The sequence below is a fragment of the Ceratotherium simum genome, chromosome 13, assembly GCF_057802395.1.
Source record: "Ceratotherium simum simum isolate JZ-2026a chromosome 13, ASM5780239v1, whole genome shotgun sequence".
In the NCBI taxonomy this organism is placed as follows: domain Eukaryota; kingdom Metazoa; phylum Chordata; class Mammalia; order Perissodactyla; family Rhinocerotidae; genus Ceratotherium; species Ceratotherium simum.
This window is the reverse complement of record NC_141912.1, coordinates 55,862,571-55,876,884: the sequence shown is the minus strand read 5'-3', so window position 1 is coordinate 55,876,884 and position 14,314 is coordinate 55,862,571. Positions and strand designations below refer to the sequence as shown.

Below are 14,314 nucleotides of genomic sequence, written 5' to 3'. Positions count from 1 at the left end.
ACTTCACTGATAGTCATTCATTTAATCCTCCTTGCAACTCACTGAGATAGGTATGATCATCGCCCCCAATTTGCAGATGAGGACAGTTAGGCAGTGAGAAGTTAAATAACCTGTCCAGGGTCAACCCAGTCAGTGAAACGAAGAGTTAAGATTCAAATTCAGACTCTGCCAATGCCATGCTATAAATTACTATCTTATGCAGACTCTCAGTGTTTGCCAACCACCATGTTAGGTGCTAGGGATGAGACGGGGAGCAAAACCAGATGAGATCCAAGCCTTTTGGAACTGAGAAGGGTAGGGGGCATTATTTACATAACCATGCTGTATAGCAAGACTTTGGCCAGCTCAGGGCCGGCCCCGTGGCTTAGCGGTTAAGTGCGTGTGCTCCGCTGCTGGTGGCCCGGGTTCGGATCCCGGGCGCACACTGACGCACCGCTTCTCCGGCCATGATGGGGCCGTGTCCCACATACAGCAACTAAAAGGATGTGCAGCTATGACATACAACTGTCTACTGGGGCTTTGGGGGAAAAAATAAATAAATAAAATCTTTAAAAAAAAAAAAAAAAGAATTTGGCCAGCTCAAAGAGAGGTCTGGTGCGTCCTCCCTGCACGCCTCCCATCCCCCCGCCCCAGTTCCTGGGAAGTAACCTCTAAACCCTTGGAATTTCCCAAGAGTGAAAGGAGTGTCTTTGTTATTCATTGTGAGACCCTCATATCACACCTGATAGTTTATGCTAAGGAGTTTCTCAGGGTGGGGACAATCACACCCAATAGTCTTAGGACAGAAGCTGGCCACAGCCAGAAAGCCAGAAAGATTTAGAGATTGAGTTCAACCATGTGGGCAATCAATCAATCAATCATGCCTATGCAATGAACCCTCAATAAAACCTTTTGACTCTGGTGCTCAGGTGAGCTTCCTGGATGGATAATACTCCGGGCATATTGTAACACTTAAATGCTAGGAGGGTAATGCATCCTGAGGCCAAGAGAAGCTTCACAGTTGCGAACTGCCCAGACTCTCCCCTATGTGTCTCTCCAACTTTGGCTGGTTCTAATTTGCATTCTTCCCCTGTAATAAATGTAGCCATGAGTATAATAGGTTTCAGTGAGTTGTGAGTTTCTCCAGCAAATTATTGAAACTGAGGGTGGTTTTGGAAAATCCCCAAACTTGCAGTTGGTATCAGAAGTCTTAGGGAGACTTGGCACTTATTGGACAATGCCCTGGCACCTATTGGACAATGCCCTTAACCTTGCAGTTTGGCTAACTCAAGGTATATGCAAAGAAATGAAAAATTACGATTGTTAAGTGCCATAAAGGAAAGGCATAATGTGCTTGACCCAGGCTGGGAAGGGGAGGGGAGGGGAGGGGAGGGGAGGGGAGGGCACAGAGAACTTCTCTAGGGAGGTGAAGATTGATCTGAGAGCTGAAGGCTGAGCAGGAAATAAAAAGCTGGAGGGAATGAGGAGGTCATCAGAGGCATAGGAGACACAAGTTCTGTATTTGAGGAACTGCAAGAAGGCCAAAGCTAGAATGTAAAGAGAAAAAGAGAATTTGGTATAAAGTGAAGTTTCAAGAATATTTACTGTTTTTTCTAATAATCAAAGTTGTACATGTTCATTGGAATATATCCTTCTTGTCATTTCTATCTGTGTATCTTATCTACATTCATGTATTTTCTTTTACATAATTAGGACCATACTATATACATAGCATGGTATCATGGTTCTTTTTTCCAATTAAGACTGTAAATTGAGGGGGCTGGCCCCGTGGCGCAAGCGGTTAAGTGTGTGCACTCCGCTGCGGCGGCCCGGGGTCTCCCGGTTTGGATCCTGGGCATGCACTGACACACCTATTGTCAAGCCATGCTGTAAATTGAATATTTTGTCTATTTCATTGTCTTCTTGGAAAATGTGATCTTTTGGGGTCTAATTTACATAGAGTCAAAGGCTAGATCTTACATGAAGTCTGAGCAGAAATTGAGTAGGTAAGGGAGATGAGTTTGACAAAAGGAATCCCCAGTTAACGCACACCCATCAAGATACGGAACATTTCCATCCTCCCAGAAACTTGTCTCATGTCCCCACTAAGTCAATCTCCAGACTTGCCTCAGAGGCGACCACTAATCTGACTTCTTTAGCCAGAGATATGTTTTGCCTATTCTAGAATTCCATATAAATGGACTTAGTGTAGTCTCCTTTTTTCTGTCTGACTTGTTTTTTTGCTCTGCATAGTGTTTTTAAAAAATTTTTTTTATTGATGTCATAATAGTTTATAACATTGTGTTTTCAGTTGTACATTATTTGTCAGTCACCATATAAATCTGCATAATGTTTTGACATTCATTTACTTTGTTGTGTGTATCAGTTATCCATTTCTTTCTATTGCTGAATAATATCTCATTGTACGGATACCCCGCAATTACAGTATCCATTCACCTGTTGATGGGTTAGCTTCCACTTGAAAACACGACTTTAAGGGTTCCCTAATATTCCAAGGTATTGATGTTCCATAATTTATTTAACTGCTCCTTTTTTTTTCTTTTTGGAATTTAGGTTGCTTCCAATTTTTCTGTATTACAAACAAAACTCTTATGAGCTGCCCAGCACATACATCTTCATATGCATCTCTGATCATGTCAATGCTATACATTCCTGAAAGCATAATAATAGGGTCAAAGGTATAATTGTTTTCAAGACTCAATTAATATTGCTGAATTCCTCTCTAGAAAGATTCTTCCAACTTACACACCCACCAGCAATGTAAGAAGTCAGCCATTTCACTGCACCATCAACAACAGATGTTTATCATTAATACAAATCTTCACTATTTTGGTACGTTAAAATCTTAGTATAATTTAAATTGCAATTATTTGAGTATTGTGAAGTTAAATATATATTTATTTGTTTATTGATTAGTTGAAATTCTTTCATGAATTATCTGTAAGGCCATGGAATATTAGTACTTTTTCTATTTTATAATAACTTAAATGGTTTTTGTAGTGCTTATAAGAGTGCCTAGTGTATTATAAGCACAATGTGTTAGCTACTATTAACTCCCTTATATACTAAGCATTTTCATCTTTTATTTGTCATAAGTTGCAAGTATTTTTCTTAGAGCGTTTATCTTTTAATTTTATGATATTTTTAAAGCATACACACATTTTTAGTCTTTATTTTAGTTAAAGTGGCAGTCTTTAGTATATTACTCATTTATTTTATGCTTAGAAAGTCACTCACAATTCAGATCAGCCATATATTCACTCATATATTTTGTATAGTTTAAACATCTTTTTATACGTAAGCTTTTTTCTGCCTGGATATATATTTTCTAACTTTTCATGGAAAATCTTAAACACAAACAAAAATAGTAAACTTCCATATACCCCATACCCCAGTTTCAACTCATGGCCAATCTTGTTACATCTATACCCCTACCCCCTTTCTCTCCATCCCCAAGATTACTTCAAGCAAATCACGGGCATCATCTCATTTAATCTGTAAATATTTCTGTATGTATCTCTAAAAATAAGAAATTTAAAAAATATAACCATAACACCATTGTCGTAGCCAGAAATACCTAACAATAGTTCTTTAATATCATTAAAAATTAAAAAAAACCTAGTAAATGTTCAAATTTATCTGATTGTCTCCTTGTGGTGATTGTTTTTAGTTTGTTTGAATCAGGACCCATATAAGGTCCATACATTACAATTAGTTGCTGTCTCTTTCATACAAACTCTAGGTTTCCTCTCCCTCTTCTAGTTTTTTTTCCTTGCAACTTATTAGTTGAAGAAACTGGGTCATTTGTCCTGCAGGGTTTTCCATAGTCTGGATTTTGCTGATTGCATCCCTAAGGTGATGTTTAACATATCCTCCTGTTCACTGTATTTGCAGTAAATTGGTAGTTAGATCTAAAGGCTTGATCAGATTTAGGTAGTGTTTTAACTTCCATCAGGTGGCATTTAATGCATAATTAGCTCTTTTTGTGATATTAGCAGTCACTGATGATCATGCTTAGATTCAATACATCGTAAGAGGTTGAAAAATGGTGATATTCTAATTATTTTCTTCTTCATTTATTAGCTAGAATTCTTCTACAAAGGGAAACTTCGTCTCATCAACTATTGGGTTACCCTGAGGTTCATTTCACATAATAATGGCAGGATAAATGCATGATTTTTTGGTCTGTATTTGCCAGTTTTCAAAATAATGAGTTGGTTCTTTCAGATGGCCATTAAGTTTTTCCTTTTTTGAATACCATTATGAACTCATGCATTTAAATATATACGATAACCTATTGCAGTTATCATTCTTATTGATGCTCAAAGTGGCCCATCTTTGCCCAGCGGGAACCTCTTCTAGTTGACACGTCCATATAGTCTTTGCTAACTTCCTTGCTTTCTGGTCTGAAAAGATTTTCATCTATATTTCCTGTTCAAGGCTCCTGACAAGGCTTATCTTGTACATTTCCCATGCAAGTTCTAGAAGCAGCCAACAAGCAGGACTCCTTGTTCAAAACTTCTTAAGAATTTTAATATGGTGACGGCAGAGCCTTTAACTAGTATGTGGGGGCTTTCTAAGTGCAGGGCCCTATGTGACTGTGCAGGTCACACACCCACGAAGCTGGCCCTGGTAACTCTTGACAGTGACACCGTAACAGCGACTACTCATACAGCACTTGCTATTGCCAGGCTCAGTTCTGAATGCTTTACATGTCACCCACTAAGTACTTTTATTATTTCCTTTTAGAGATGAGGAAACTGAGGCACAGAGTGATTAAACAACCTGCACAAGGTTACACAGCGATTAGGTAGCAGAGCCAGGGTTTGAACCCAGGTGGTTCGGCCTCTCTCAATCCATTCTCTTTACCTCTCTGCCACAGTGCCTCTAGGATAGTTTCTTTGTCATCGGTGAGGTTCTGTTTTGGGGATATGCATTCTGTTCCATTGATCTGCTGACGCTACCACTAGCAAGTTGCTTTTAATTATTGTGTGATTTAATGTTGACAAGTTATGACTTCATATTTTTTTTTGTGTGTGAGGAAGATCAGCCCTGAGCTAACATTTGCCAATCCTCCCCCACCCTTTTTTTTTTTTTGCTGAGGAAGACTGGCCCTGGGCTAACATCCGTGCCCATCTTCCTCCACTTTATACGGGACGCCGCTGCAGCATGGCTTGACAAGCGGTGCGTAGGTGCGTGCCCGGGATCCGAACCGGCGAACCCTGGGCCGCCCCAGTGGAGTGCACACACTTAACCGCTTGCGCCACCAGGCCAGCCCCATGACTTCATATTTTTTTCCAAAATGTTTTAATTGATTTTACCTATTTATTCTTTCAGGTTAACTTTAGAATAATTATTCTAAAATTACCAAAAACAAACCAAAACAAAACAATCATTGGTATTTGATTGGGATGCCATTCAAACAATTCATTATTTTGGGATAAATTGGGATCTTCTCTTCTCATCTATGAATGTGACATCTCTCCATTTATTTAGGATTCTTTACTTCTCCACTGAGAATTTTTATTTTTCTTCATAGATCCCACACATTTCTTGTTAATTAGTAGATATTTTATAGTTGTCTGTAATTAATGTGAGTAGATTCTTTTTTCTTTCTTTTAGGAATATAACTGGCAATTTTCTATCTATATGGAAATTACTGATTTTAAAAAATATGGTAGCTACTAATTTTGGGAATCTATTATGTACCAGGTATTTATTATTTTTTAAATAACATAAGGCTTATAATGAAAAACAGCAGTCCTCTGCTCTATTACTCACTACCCAGGCTATCACTTCCAGTCCATTTACCTGTTTCTTCTGGTGGTTACCTTCATAGTCTTAAATAATAATATGCATATACAACTATTTCTTGATTTTTTTTCCAGATTCATACAGTTATTTGTTGACTTTCAACCATGTAATATGACAGTGTGGCTCTTTCTTTCAACTCCTGCCCAAGCCACAGGGAAACACACACACATAGTACCCACGTGCACACATATACACACTCTTCTCCTTTTCCATCATTTCAGTATAGTGGTAACACAATTGTTAGTTCAATAAATAGTGTGTTTACATTATTATAGTGATGTAAATACTATTCACAATTCCTTTCCTTTAAAACATGATTTTTTCCCTAGACTTAATAATTATCTCATTTTTTTAGTTTGCATATTATTATTATTATTATTATTATTATTATTATTATTACTATTATTTACTGTTTCTCTCACACATCTCTAAACTTCCTACCACAGGTGTAAAATCCCCTTTCAGTATTTTTGGGTTCATCATGTCATCTATCAACTTCATATTTTTCTTGGAGCTGTCTCTTCTGGAACCATCTGTACACCTCCACAATCTGGACTAACTGCTTCTAGGCCGCTGTACACTTGTCACTCTGGAGATCCCTTCACTATCATTCTGTGGCTCCTCCTGTCTCTCTCCAGAATGGGACCACCTGTTTTCTGGATACCACTTCTTTCTCGTTCCAGATTTACTCTCTCATTTTGGAGGAGCACATCCTCCATTAGCTTTTGAAAAAGAAAGCATGGGAAGTACACTATTGAGAATTCGTAAGTGTAAAAATATTATTATTATACCCTCAGACTTGGTTGATAATTTCACTGGGTATAGAAGTCAAGGTTTAAGTCATTTCCCTTCAGAATTTTGAAGGCCTTGCTGAATTATTTTGGAGCTTCCAGTGTTGCTGGTGAAAAGTCCAATGCCATTCTGATTCCTAGTCCTTAGCATGTGACATGCTTGTTCTCCCTGAAAGCTTGTGGATCTTCCGTTTACTTCTGGTGTTCTGAAATTTCACAATGTTATGCCTTTGACAAGTCTTTTTGCTTTTGGTGGTATCTTGTAATCTAGAAATTTGTGTCCTTCAGTTCTAGAAATTTATTGTATTATTTGTTTTTTGTAACTTCTCCCTCTTCTCTCTTCTCACTTTTAGGACCTCTTGTCTTTGGATGTTCAACTTCCTGGACTAATTCTCTACTTTTCCTAATCTTTTCTATCTTCCTTTGCTTTGTCTTCTTGTTCCAGTATCTACAAGATTTTCTCAACTTTAACTTCCAGACATTTTATCTGAATGTCTAGGTTCCTCCTTGCCCTTGTTCTTTGACTATTCCTTTCTTAAACTACCTTGTTCTTGTTTCATGGAGCTTTTTTCTCCTCCCTTCATTGTCTGTTTCCTTTGGCCTTATTTTTCTCTTTGCTTGTCTTGATCTCTGTGTTCCCTGTTGAAGGATTTCCTCAAATAATCACCCCTTCCCTCAGCTGTGCCCAGCATCCCTGAGTTCACAGCTCTCCTGAGAGAAAACCTCGACCTTCTGCTGTGGTGAAGAGTTGGAGTTGAAGGCTACATGGGAAGAATGTGTGGCTTTGTGGCCCGAAATGGTCTTTATGTAGGTGTTTCAATGACTCCTCCAGTTTTCTCCCTTTCACAGGTACAATTCCTAAACCTTTAGTAGTTCTGTGGTGTGATTTGGCTTATTTCTTTTTAATTTCTCTACCTCTATCCCCTCCCCACCCCCATCATAAACCCTGAGCTTTAAAATTTCTCCGTGTTTAATCAGTCACCACTCATCCATCTGCTTTTCAGCTTCTAAAATTTTATTGGCCTTTTCGCTGTGGTCTTGAGTTTTCTTGGTCCTTGTGCTTTTACACATTTTAAGTTTATTTTTTGTAGGGTTTCAAGAAAGGAGGGAGATTCACACATATTTAACTTAAGCTTTCTGCCATATTTAAGTGAACCTGGGCAAAACTTAATTGATTTTTGATTCTTTACTGAAATCTCATTAGTCACTATGGCTGAGTTTTCAATGGATCCTTTGTGTTTCTTAGGTACACTTTCATTCTCTATAAATAATTACAATTTAATACCCTTCTATACAGTAGATATATAACCTTTTTCCTTTCACATCTTATTGTGCTGGTCAGTTGTGGCCCACAAGATATGTTTCAAGTGCTTAACACATACACATATAGCACACACCCCTTTGCCATTCTGAATGTCTAGAGTGGCATATATATTCTGCCATTTTTCTTAGTTAGTAGGCTTTATAAACAGAGAAACAGCCCTGATTCTTAGTTCAAAGAATTATAGGAACATTACTGAGCAAAAGATAAATAACCACTCTGTACTCTTCTCTCATACTTTTTTCTTATTTGGATTATACATGAAATTTCAACTTTCTGGTATCTTCCTAGTTCCCAACTGTAGCTTCACAAGGAGACGTACTATGCCCATGCTATTTAAAACTGTAAAACACTTTCTCTCCCTCAAATCCCCTGTTTTTTCCCTAGCACTATCATCGGCTAACACATTAGATAATTTGCTTAATTATTATTTTTCATGGTTTTTGACTGTCTTGCCCCACTAGAATGGATGCTCCATGAGAGCAAGGATCTATGTCTGCTTTTTTTACTGGATTTTTCTAGGTTCTTAGAACAGTGCCTGACATATAGGTAGGATTTTATAAATATTTACTGAGTGAATAAGTGCATGCAGGAATACTGTAGCTGCAGTTGGCAGTTCCTGACTTTTCCTGTTGCCTGAAGTCCAGTCAATAGCCAACCTCACTACTTGGTTTCTAGGGGTACATTCTAGTGTGTGTGTATGGAAGGGGCAGACAATATTAAATACATAATAGATTGTAAAGAGTTGTAAGTGCCAAGAGGAAACGAAGCAGGGGAGAGGATAAAAAACACTATGGCGGAGAGAGGTTGAAATTTTAGATGGAGGGAGGAGGTCAGGGAAAAGAGGAATGTAGAGCAAGGACTTGAAGTAAGTGAGGGTGCAAACCAAGTAGTTATCTGGGGGAAGAACATTCCAGGCTGAGGGAATGGCCAGTGCAAAGACACTGAAGTAAGATCATGCCTGATGTCTTCAGAGGGAAAGCAAGTGGTCGAGTGTGGCTGGGTCACAGAGAAGGAGGGAGAGAGTAGTAGAACATATAGAAAATACGGCCAGAGAGGTAAGTGGAGGGGAAGTGGCCAGATCATGTAAGGACTCAAAGATCATAAAAATGACTTCAGTTTTACCCTGAGTGAAGTGGAGATGCACTGAAGGGTTTTGAAGAGAAGAGGAACATGAACTGACTTATGTTTAATAGTCTCATTCTTGTTGCTGTGTTGAGAATAGACTGCAGAGGAGCAAGAGCGGAAGTAGTGACACCAGTTAGGAAGCTGCCATAATAATCTAGGTGAGAGATAATGGTGGCTCGGACCAGAGTGGCAGTAGTGGGGGTGGTAAAAAGGATTGTATTCCAGAAATACTTTGAAGGTAAAGCCAGTAGGATTTGCCAATGGACCGAGTGAGGGTGTAAAAGAAATATAGAAATATAAGATAACATCATGGTTTTTGGTTTGAGAAACTGGAACAATGAAGTTAGCGTTAACCAAGATGAAGAAGAGAGAAAAGGTTGAGGGAGAGGTCAGGAATGTGGTTTGGGACATGTTAGTCTGAGATGCCTATCAGCCACGTCAGGTACACAGTTGGACAACGAGTCTGGAGTTAAAGGGAGAAGTCCAGGCTGAAGATATAAATCTGAGAGTCATAGCTTATTGATGGATTTAACACCATATAATTAGGTGTAATCACCTCTGGAGTGAATGCAGATAGAAAGGAAAGAAGTCCAAGGACTGAGCCTGGGGCATCACCAAATATTTAGAGGTTAAGATGATGAAATGAATCAGCCAAATAGACTGAGATGGAAAGATCAGCAGTGTAGGAGGAAAACCAGTGAATGCGGTGCCCTAGAGGCCAAATGGAGAAACTTTTCAAAGAGGGAGAGATAGCCAGATGTGTCAAATGTTGGTAACAGGGCATTTAAGATGACCATTGAGAAATGACCTTTGGGGTTAGCAATATGGAATGCTCTGAGTTGAATTGTGTCCCTCCAAAAAGATATGTTGGAGTCCTAACCCCCTGTACCTCAGAATTTCCTTATTTGGAAATAGGGTCTTTACAGATGTAATCAAGTTAAAATGAGATCTTTAGGGTGGATTCTAATCCAACATGACTGGTGTCCATATAACAACGAGGAAGTTTGCAATAGTCAATCAATGTTTAGCCAAAACTAGCTCTCTGCCTCCAACTCCAATTAAAATTCTTTGTAATACGACCTCCCTTCTTGGCCTTTAAAAGCTCCTGACTTTTACTCCCGAGCGGGATGCTGTTTGGGTTTCTACCTAAATCTGTGCTCCCTGAACTGCAATTCTTTAATCCCAAAAAAATGCTTTCCCTCCCTCTTAAAAAAAAAAAAAAAAAAGGAGGAAGTTTGGACACAGAGAGACAAGCACACAGGGAGAATGCCACGTGCAGATTGGCGTTTAGCTGCCTCAAGTCGAGGAACAATCAGAAGCTAAGAGAGAGGCCTTCCCTAGCGCCTTCAGAGGGAGCATGGCCCTGCTGACACCTTGATTTTGGAATTCTAGCCTCCAGAACTGAGAGATAATAAATTTCTGTTGTTTAAACCACCCAATCTGTGGTACTTTGTCACTGCAGCCCTAGCAAACTAATATACAGAGGTTATTAGTGGTCATGAGAAGAGAAGTTACAATGGGATAATAAGGGCCTAACTGAAGTAGGACCGAGAGAGAATAAAAGGGGAACAATGGAACACAGTGTGTACAGTCAAGTCATTTAAGGAGTTTTCCTATAAAGGGAAGGAGAGAAATAGGGTGGAGGGCAGAAAAGCAAATGGCCTGAAAGAGTTTTTTTTTTTTTTTAAATGGGAGAAATAATAGTATGTCTGATGCTAATGGGAATAATGCATTAGAGAAGGAAAATTGATCTTGCGGGGGTGGGGGGACAGAATCTCTGGAGCTAAGTCCTTGATTAGGCGAAAGAGGATGGGATCTGATGCAGAGCTGGAGATATTTACTGCCTTTGGGCTAGACAAGAGGATAGGTCATTCTCCGGTCATGAGTGACAGGAGAGGGGCATACAGCACAGGTGCACGGAGATGACAGTCTCTTCTCATTCTCCAATTTCTCAGTGAAGTAGGAAGCAAAGTCATCAACTGAGGTAAGGTTATGGGAGGAGGTGTGGGAAGTTGGCAGAGAGAGGAGAAAATGAAATGGCAATCCAGCAGTGTGGGAGAGAGAAGAAACTGGTCATAGTAAGTGATTCTTTTCATATACTATTGAAACTAATTTTCTACTCTTTCATTTAGGATTTCCTCATCTAAATTTATAACAAAAATTGGTCTAATAATTTTCTTTTTCAGGTGTCAATGAAACAGAGACAATAATAATAACTACCATTACTGAGCACTGGTCATGTACCAGACGCTGGGTAAAGCATTTCTTCCAGTGATCTCATTTAATCCCCATAGCAACAAGGACATGATAGATTGTCCCCATTTTATAGATGAGGAAATTGAGGCTGGGGCTGAGGGCACAGTAAAGTGACATGGCCAAAGGTATATAGCTAGTAAGCAGAATTGGGATTCAAACCAAGGTCTGTAACTTCAAAATCAATACTTTAACAGGCAATTTATGCTAACTTTATAAACTAGCTTTTTGTCTTACTCTAAGTTCTGGAACAGATTATATATAAATGAGAATTATCTGTTCTTTGAAAATCACAAAAACCTCACCAGGAAAAACCATCAATCATAAAAATGCAATATTTAAAGTGGAAAAAATATGGGGCCAGCCCCGGGGTGTAGTGGTTAAGAGTTTGGCACACTCTGCTTCAGTGGCCCGGGTTCGTGGGTTCAAATCCTGGGCACGGACCTACATCACCCATCAGCCATGGGTGAGGCAGCGACCCATACATAAAGTAGAGGATATTGGCACAGATGTTAGCTCAGTGCTAGTCTTCCTCAAGCAAAAAAAGAAGAAGATTGGCAATGGATGCTAGCTCAGGGCAAATCTTCCTCACCAAAAAAAAAAAAAAGTGGAAAAAATAAAGAGAAAATGGATTGTTGATGGAATAAACATCTTATTTCCATTCACATGTGGCTGTTTCTACTTAAAACTATGAAGCCTTCACTTGAATAAATATTCTTAGGAAAGCATGTCAGCCATTTCTCTGTCAATCTATCTCTCACCATGTTCTATCTGTCTCCTATCATTTCTGCTTCCAGCAATATCGTGGAACTGTCCTTTCTTTCCATAGCCATAGCCCTAGGCTAGGCTGCCATCACATTAGTCTGGATGACTGCAGTACCTTTCAAAAGTGGTTCTTCCCAGCTTTCTTTCTTGTGTCACTTGTATTCATGCTGTACACAGCAGCCAGAGAGATTTATTGTCAAAATGTTCTGCATATTTACTGTCTTACAACAGAATGCTGCACAACACAGGAAATAATTGCCAAGTATTCAGCTGTATGAAATAGTGCATGTGCTTAACTACAAATGGAAAACATAACTTTTGAAAAATAAACACTTAAACATAATATAGGATCCTACAAAAAGGCATTATGCCAAGTGGTTTTTAATTTGCTTAGGCTGATCTTTCTCCTTTGTAAGTCTTCAATGGAATGTGATTATTTTCCCAAACCACTACTCCTCTCAACCCCAAAACTAAAATTTAATATATGCAATCTTTAATTCTGGTGGTTCTATACTGGATCACAACAGGTCCCATTTTCCAGTGCTTTCCCTAGCAGCGGAATGAGATAAGCACATCATGAACACCTTAATGTCTTTGTTCTGTTTCACTAATCTTTTCTCTCTAGAGCCTAGCACAGGGAGTGACCTATATTAAATGCTCAATAAATATCCATTGAACATTATTAAGTGAATACAACATTTGGTATTTTGTAGGAAGAATCTAAAATTTTCTAAGCAATAAACTAGAGGCTTCAACAGAGTGCTTCTGTATTAAATTATGTAATCATAGACTTTCTTAAAATGTGATTTTTTAATTTTTTCTCTAAGGTGCTGATTTCCTTTTTCATTTTTGACAGCTGATTTGCAATATTTTTCACTCATCATGCATTTTCCCTTTCATCTAAAAATGTCAGTTTTCTCAAAGTTTACCTTGAAGCATGACCAAAGACTGTCGAAGTCGGCTGTTTTCTTTCCTGGTGTTTGTTAGTTTTTGTTTCAGGCTTTTTATTTTCGTGCACAATTCCTCCTTTGACAATTCTGTTAAAGGCTCTTCATCCTCACTGGAGCTCTCACCGGGCAGAAAGGCATTTCCCGAAAATGGGTCTCTCTAAAATACAAGGCAGGCACAACAAAAGAAGCTTCAAAGCGACTTTAATGGTTTACCCCATGTTCTGTATGCTGAAGGGACTGAATCAGACCCACAAATTCCTGCTCTCCTAGGCACTTCCTGCTCCAGGAGAGGAGCCGGGCCCAACTAGTGATCTAGCCCCAGCTTTGTCTTCCGCTATCCAGGGGAACTCAGAATAAGGGAGACATCAGTGTCTCTCGCGAAGCGGAAATCAGGATTCTGACTTTCTCCTAGCTACAGTGAAAAATACAAAGGAAGATAGTATAAGAGAGTAGAATCAACCAATCCACCATTCAAATCTTTGTAAATCATCCCCACTTTCCATTTCTCCCCTGACTCCTCATTCACAGCCTCTCTGTTGAGACTAAGCCATGAGGCCAATTTTAGGGTTTATTGCACGAGAGAAAGTAGAGAGAAGATTAACCTAGAACAAAGCATTCATGTTTACCTTTTAGTTTTAAAAAATAGTTTTTAAGGTCAATGACAAGACAATAGTCTGAAAATGTATGCGTTTGAGATGTAAAATCCAGGCTGTGTTGAGACAGAAAAGAATTTTCTCAAATTAACAAGCTGGCCTTTATATGTATATATAAATCCAAATCTGGATAATTAGAGCATAGAAAGGAATTTATAAAGATCTAAACCTAGAACCCTGAAGTATAAAGTTTTTAAAAATAAACCTTAGAGTAGAAGAGATAAAGACAAGACATAAAGACAGATCCTGCTGCACAGGAGGGAAAAGACATTCTGGTGCCAGGAGGAGGAGCCTGGGGAATGAGGAAATGGAATGGCAGGAAATAAGGCTTAAGTGTCTTTGTTCTTCCTGCCCCAGCCCTTTGGGAGGAAGGGAGACGGACTACAGGGTTAGGGGTACATGATAGAAACATCCAGAGAAATGAAGGGCAATCCCAGAGGAGCAGGGCTGGCTCCTTGCTTCTCAGTGCATTATAAACTCCCTAACGAGGCCCCACGTCCAGCATAACATCAGGGCAACATGGTGCCTCTCTGGGCGATAGCTCAGAAATGGCCAAAATTGTTGTCTAGACAAATGGACTGGAAACAGCATCAAGACCCCCCAGAGCTCATGCAAAGCACTTAGAGAATCCAAGTGGTC

The 14,314-nt window shown here is 39.2% G+C and overlaps 1 protein-coding gene across 3 annotated transcripts in view; it reads right to left on the bottom strand.

Moving 5' to 3' along the window:
- Positions 1–14,314, bottom strand: part of BEND6 (BEN domain containing 6) — a 50,237-nt gene that overhangs the window by 11,010 nt on the left and 24,913 nt on the right. For all 3 annotated transcript variants that reach the window (XR_015554165.1, XM_087438758.1, XM_014782587.2), the window contains exon 3: positions 13,002–13,179. Coding sequence is in view for 2 of the 3 variants with exons in the window: in XM_087438758.1 (XP_087294884.1) it covers positions 13,002–13,179 (178 nt within the window). In the remaining variant the exon portion in view is untranslated. The remainder of the gene's footprint in view (positions 1–13,001; positions 13,180–14,314) is intronic.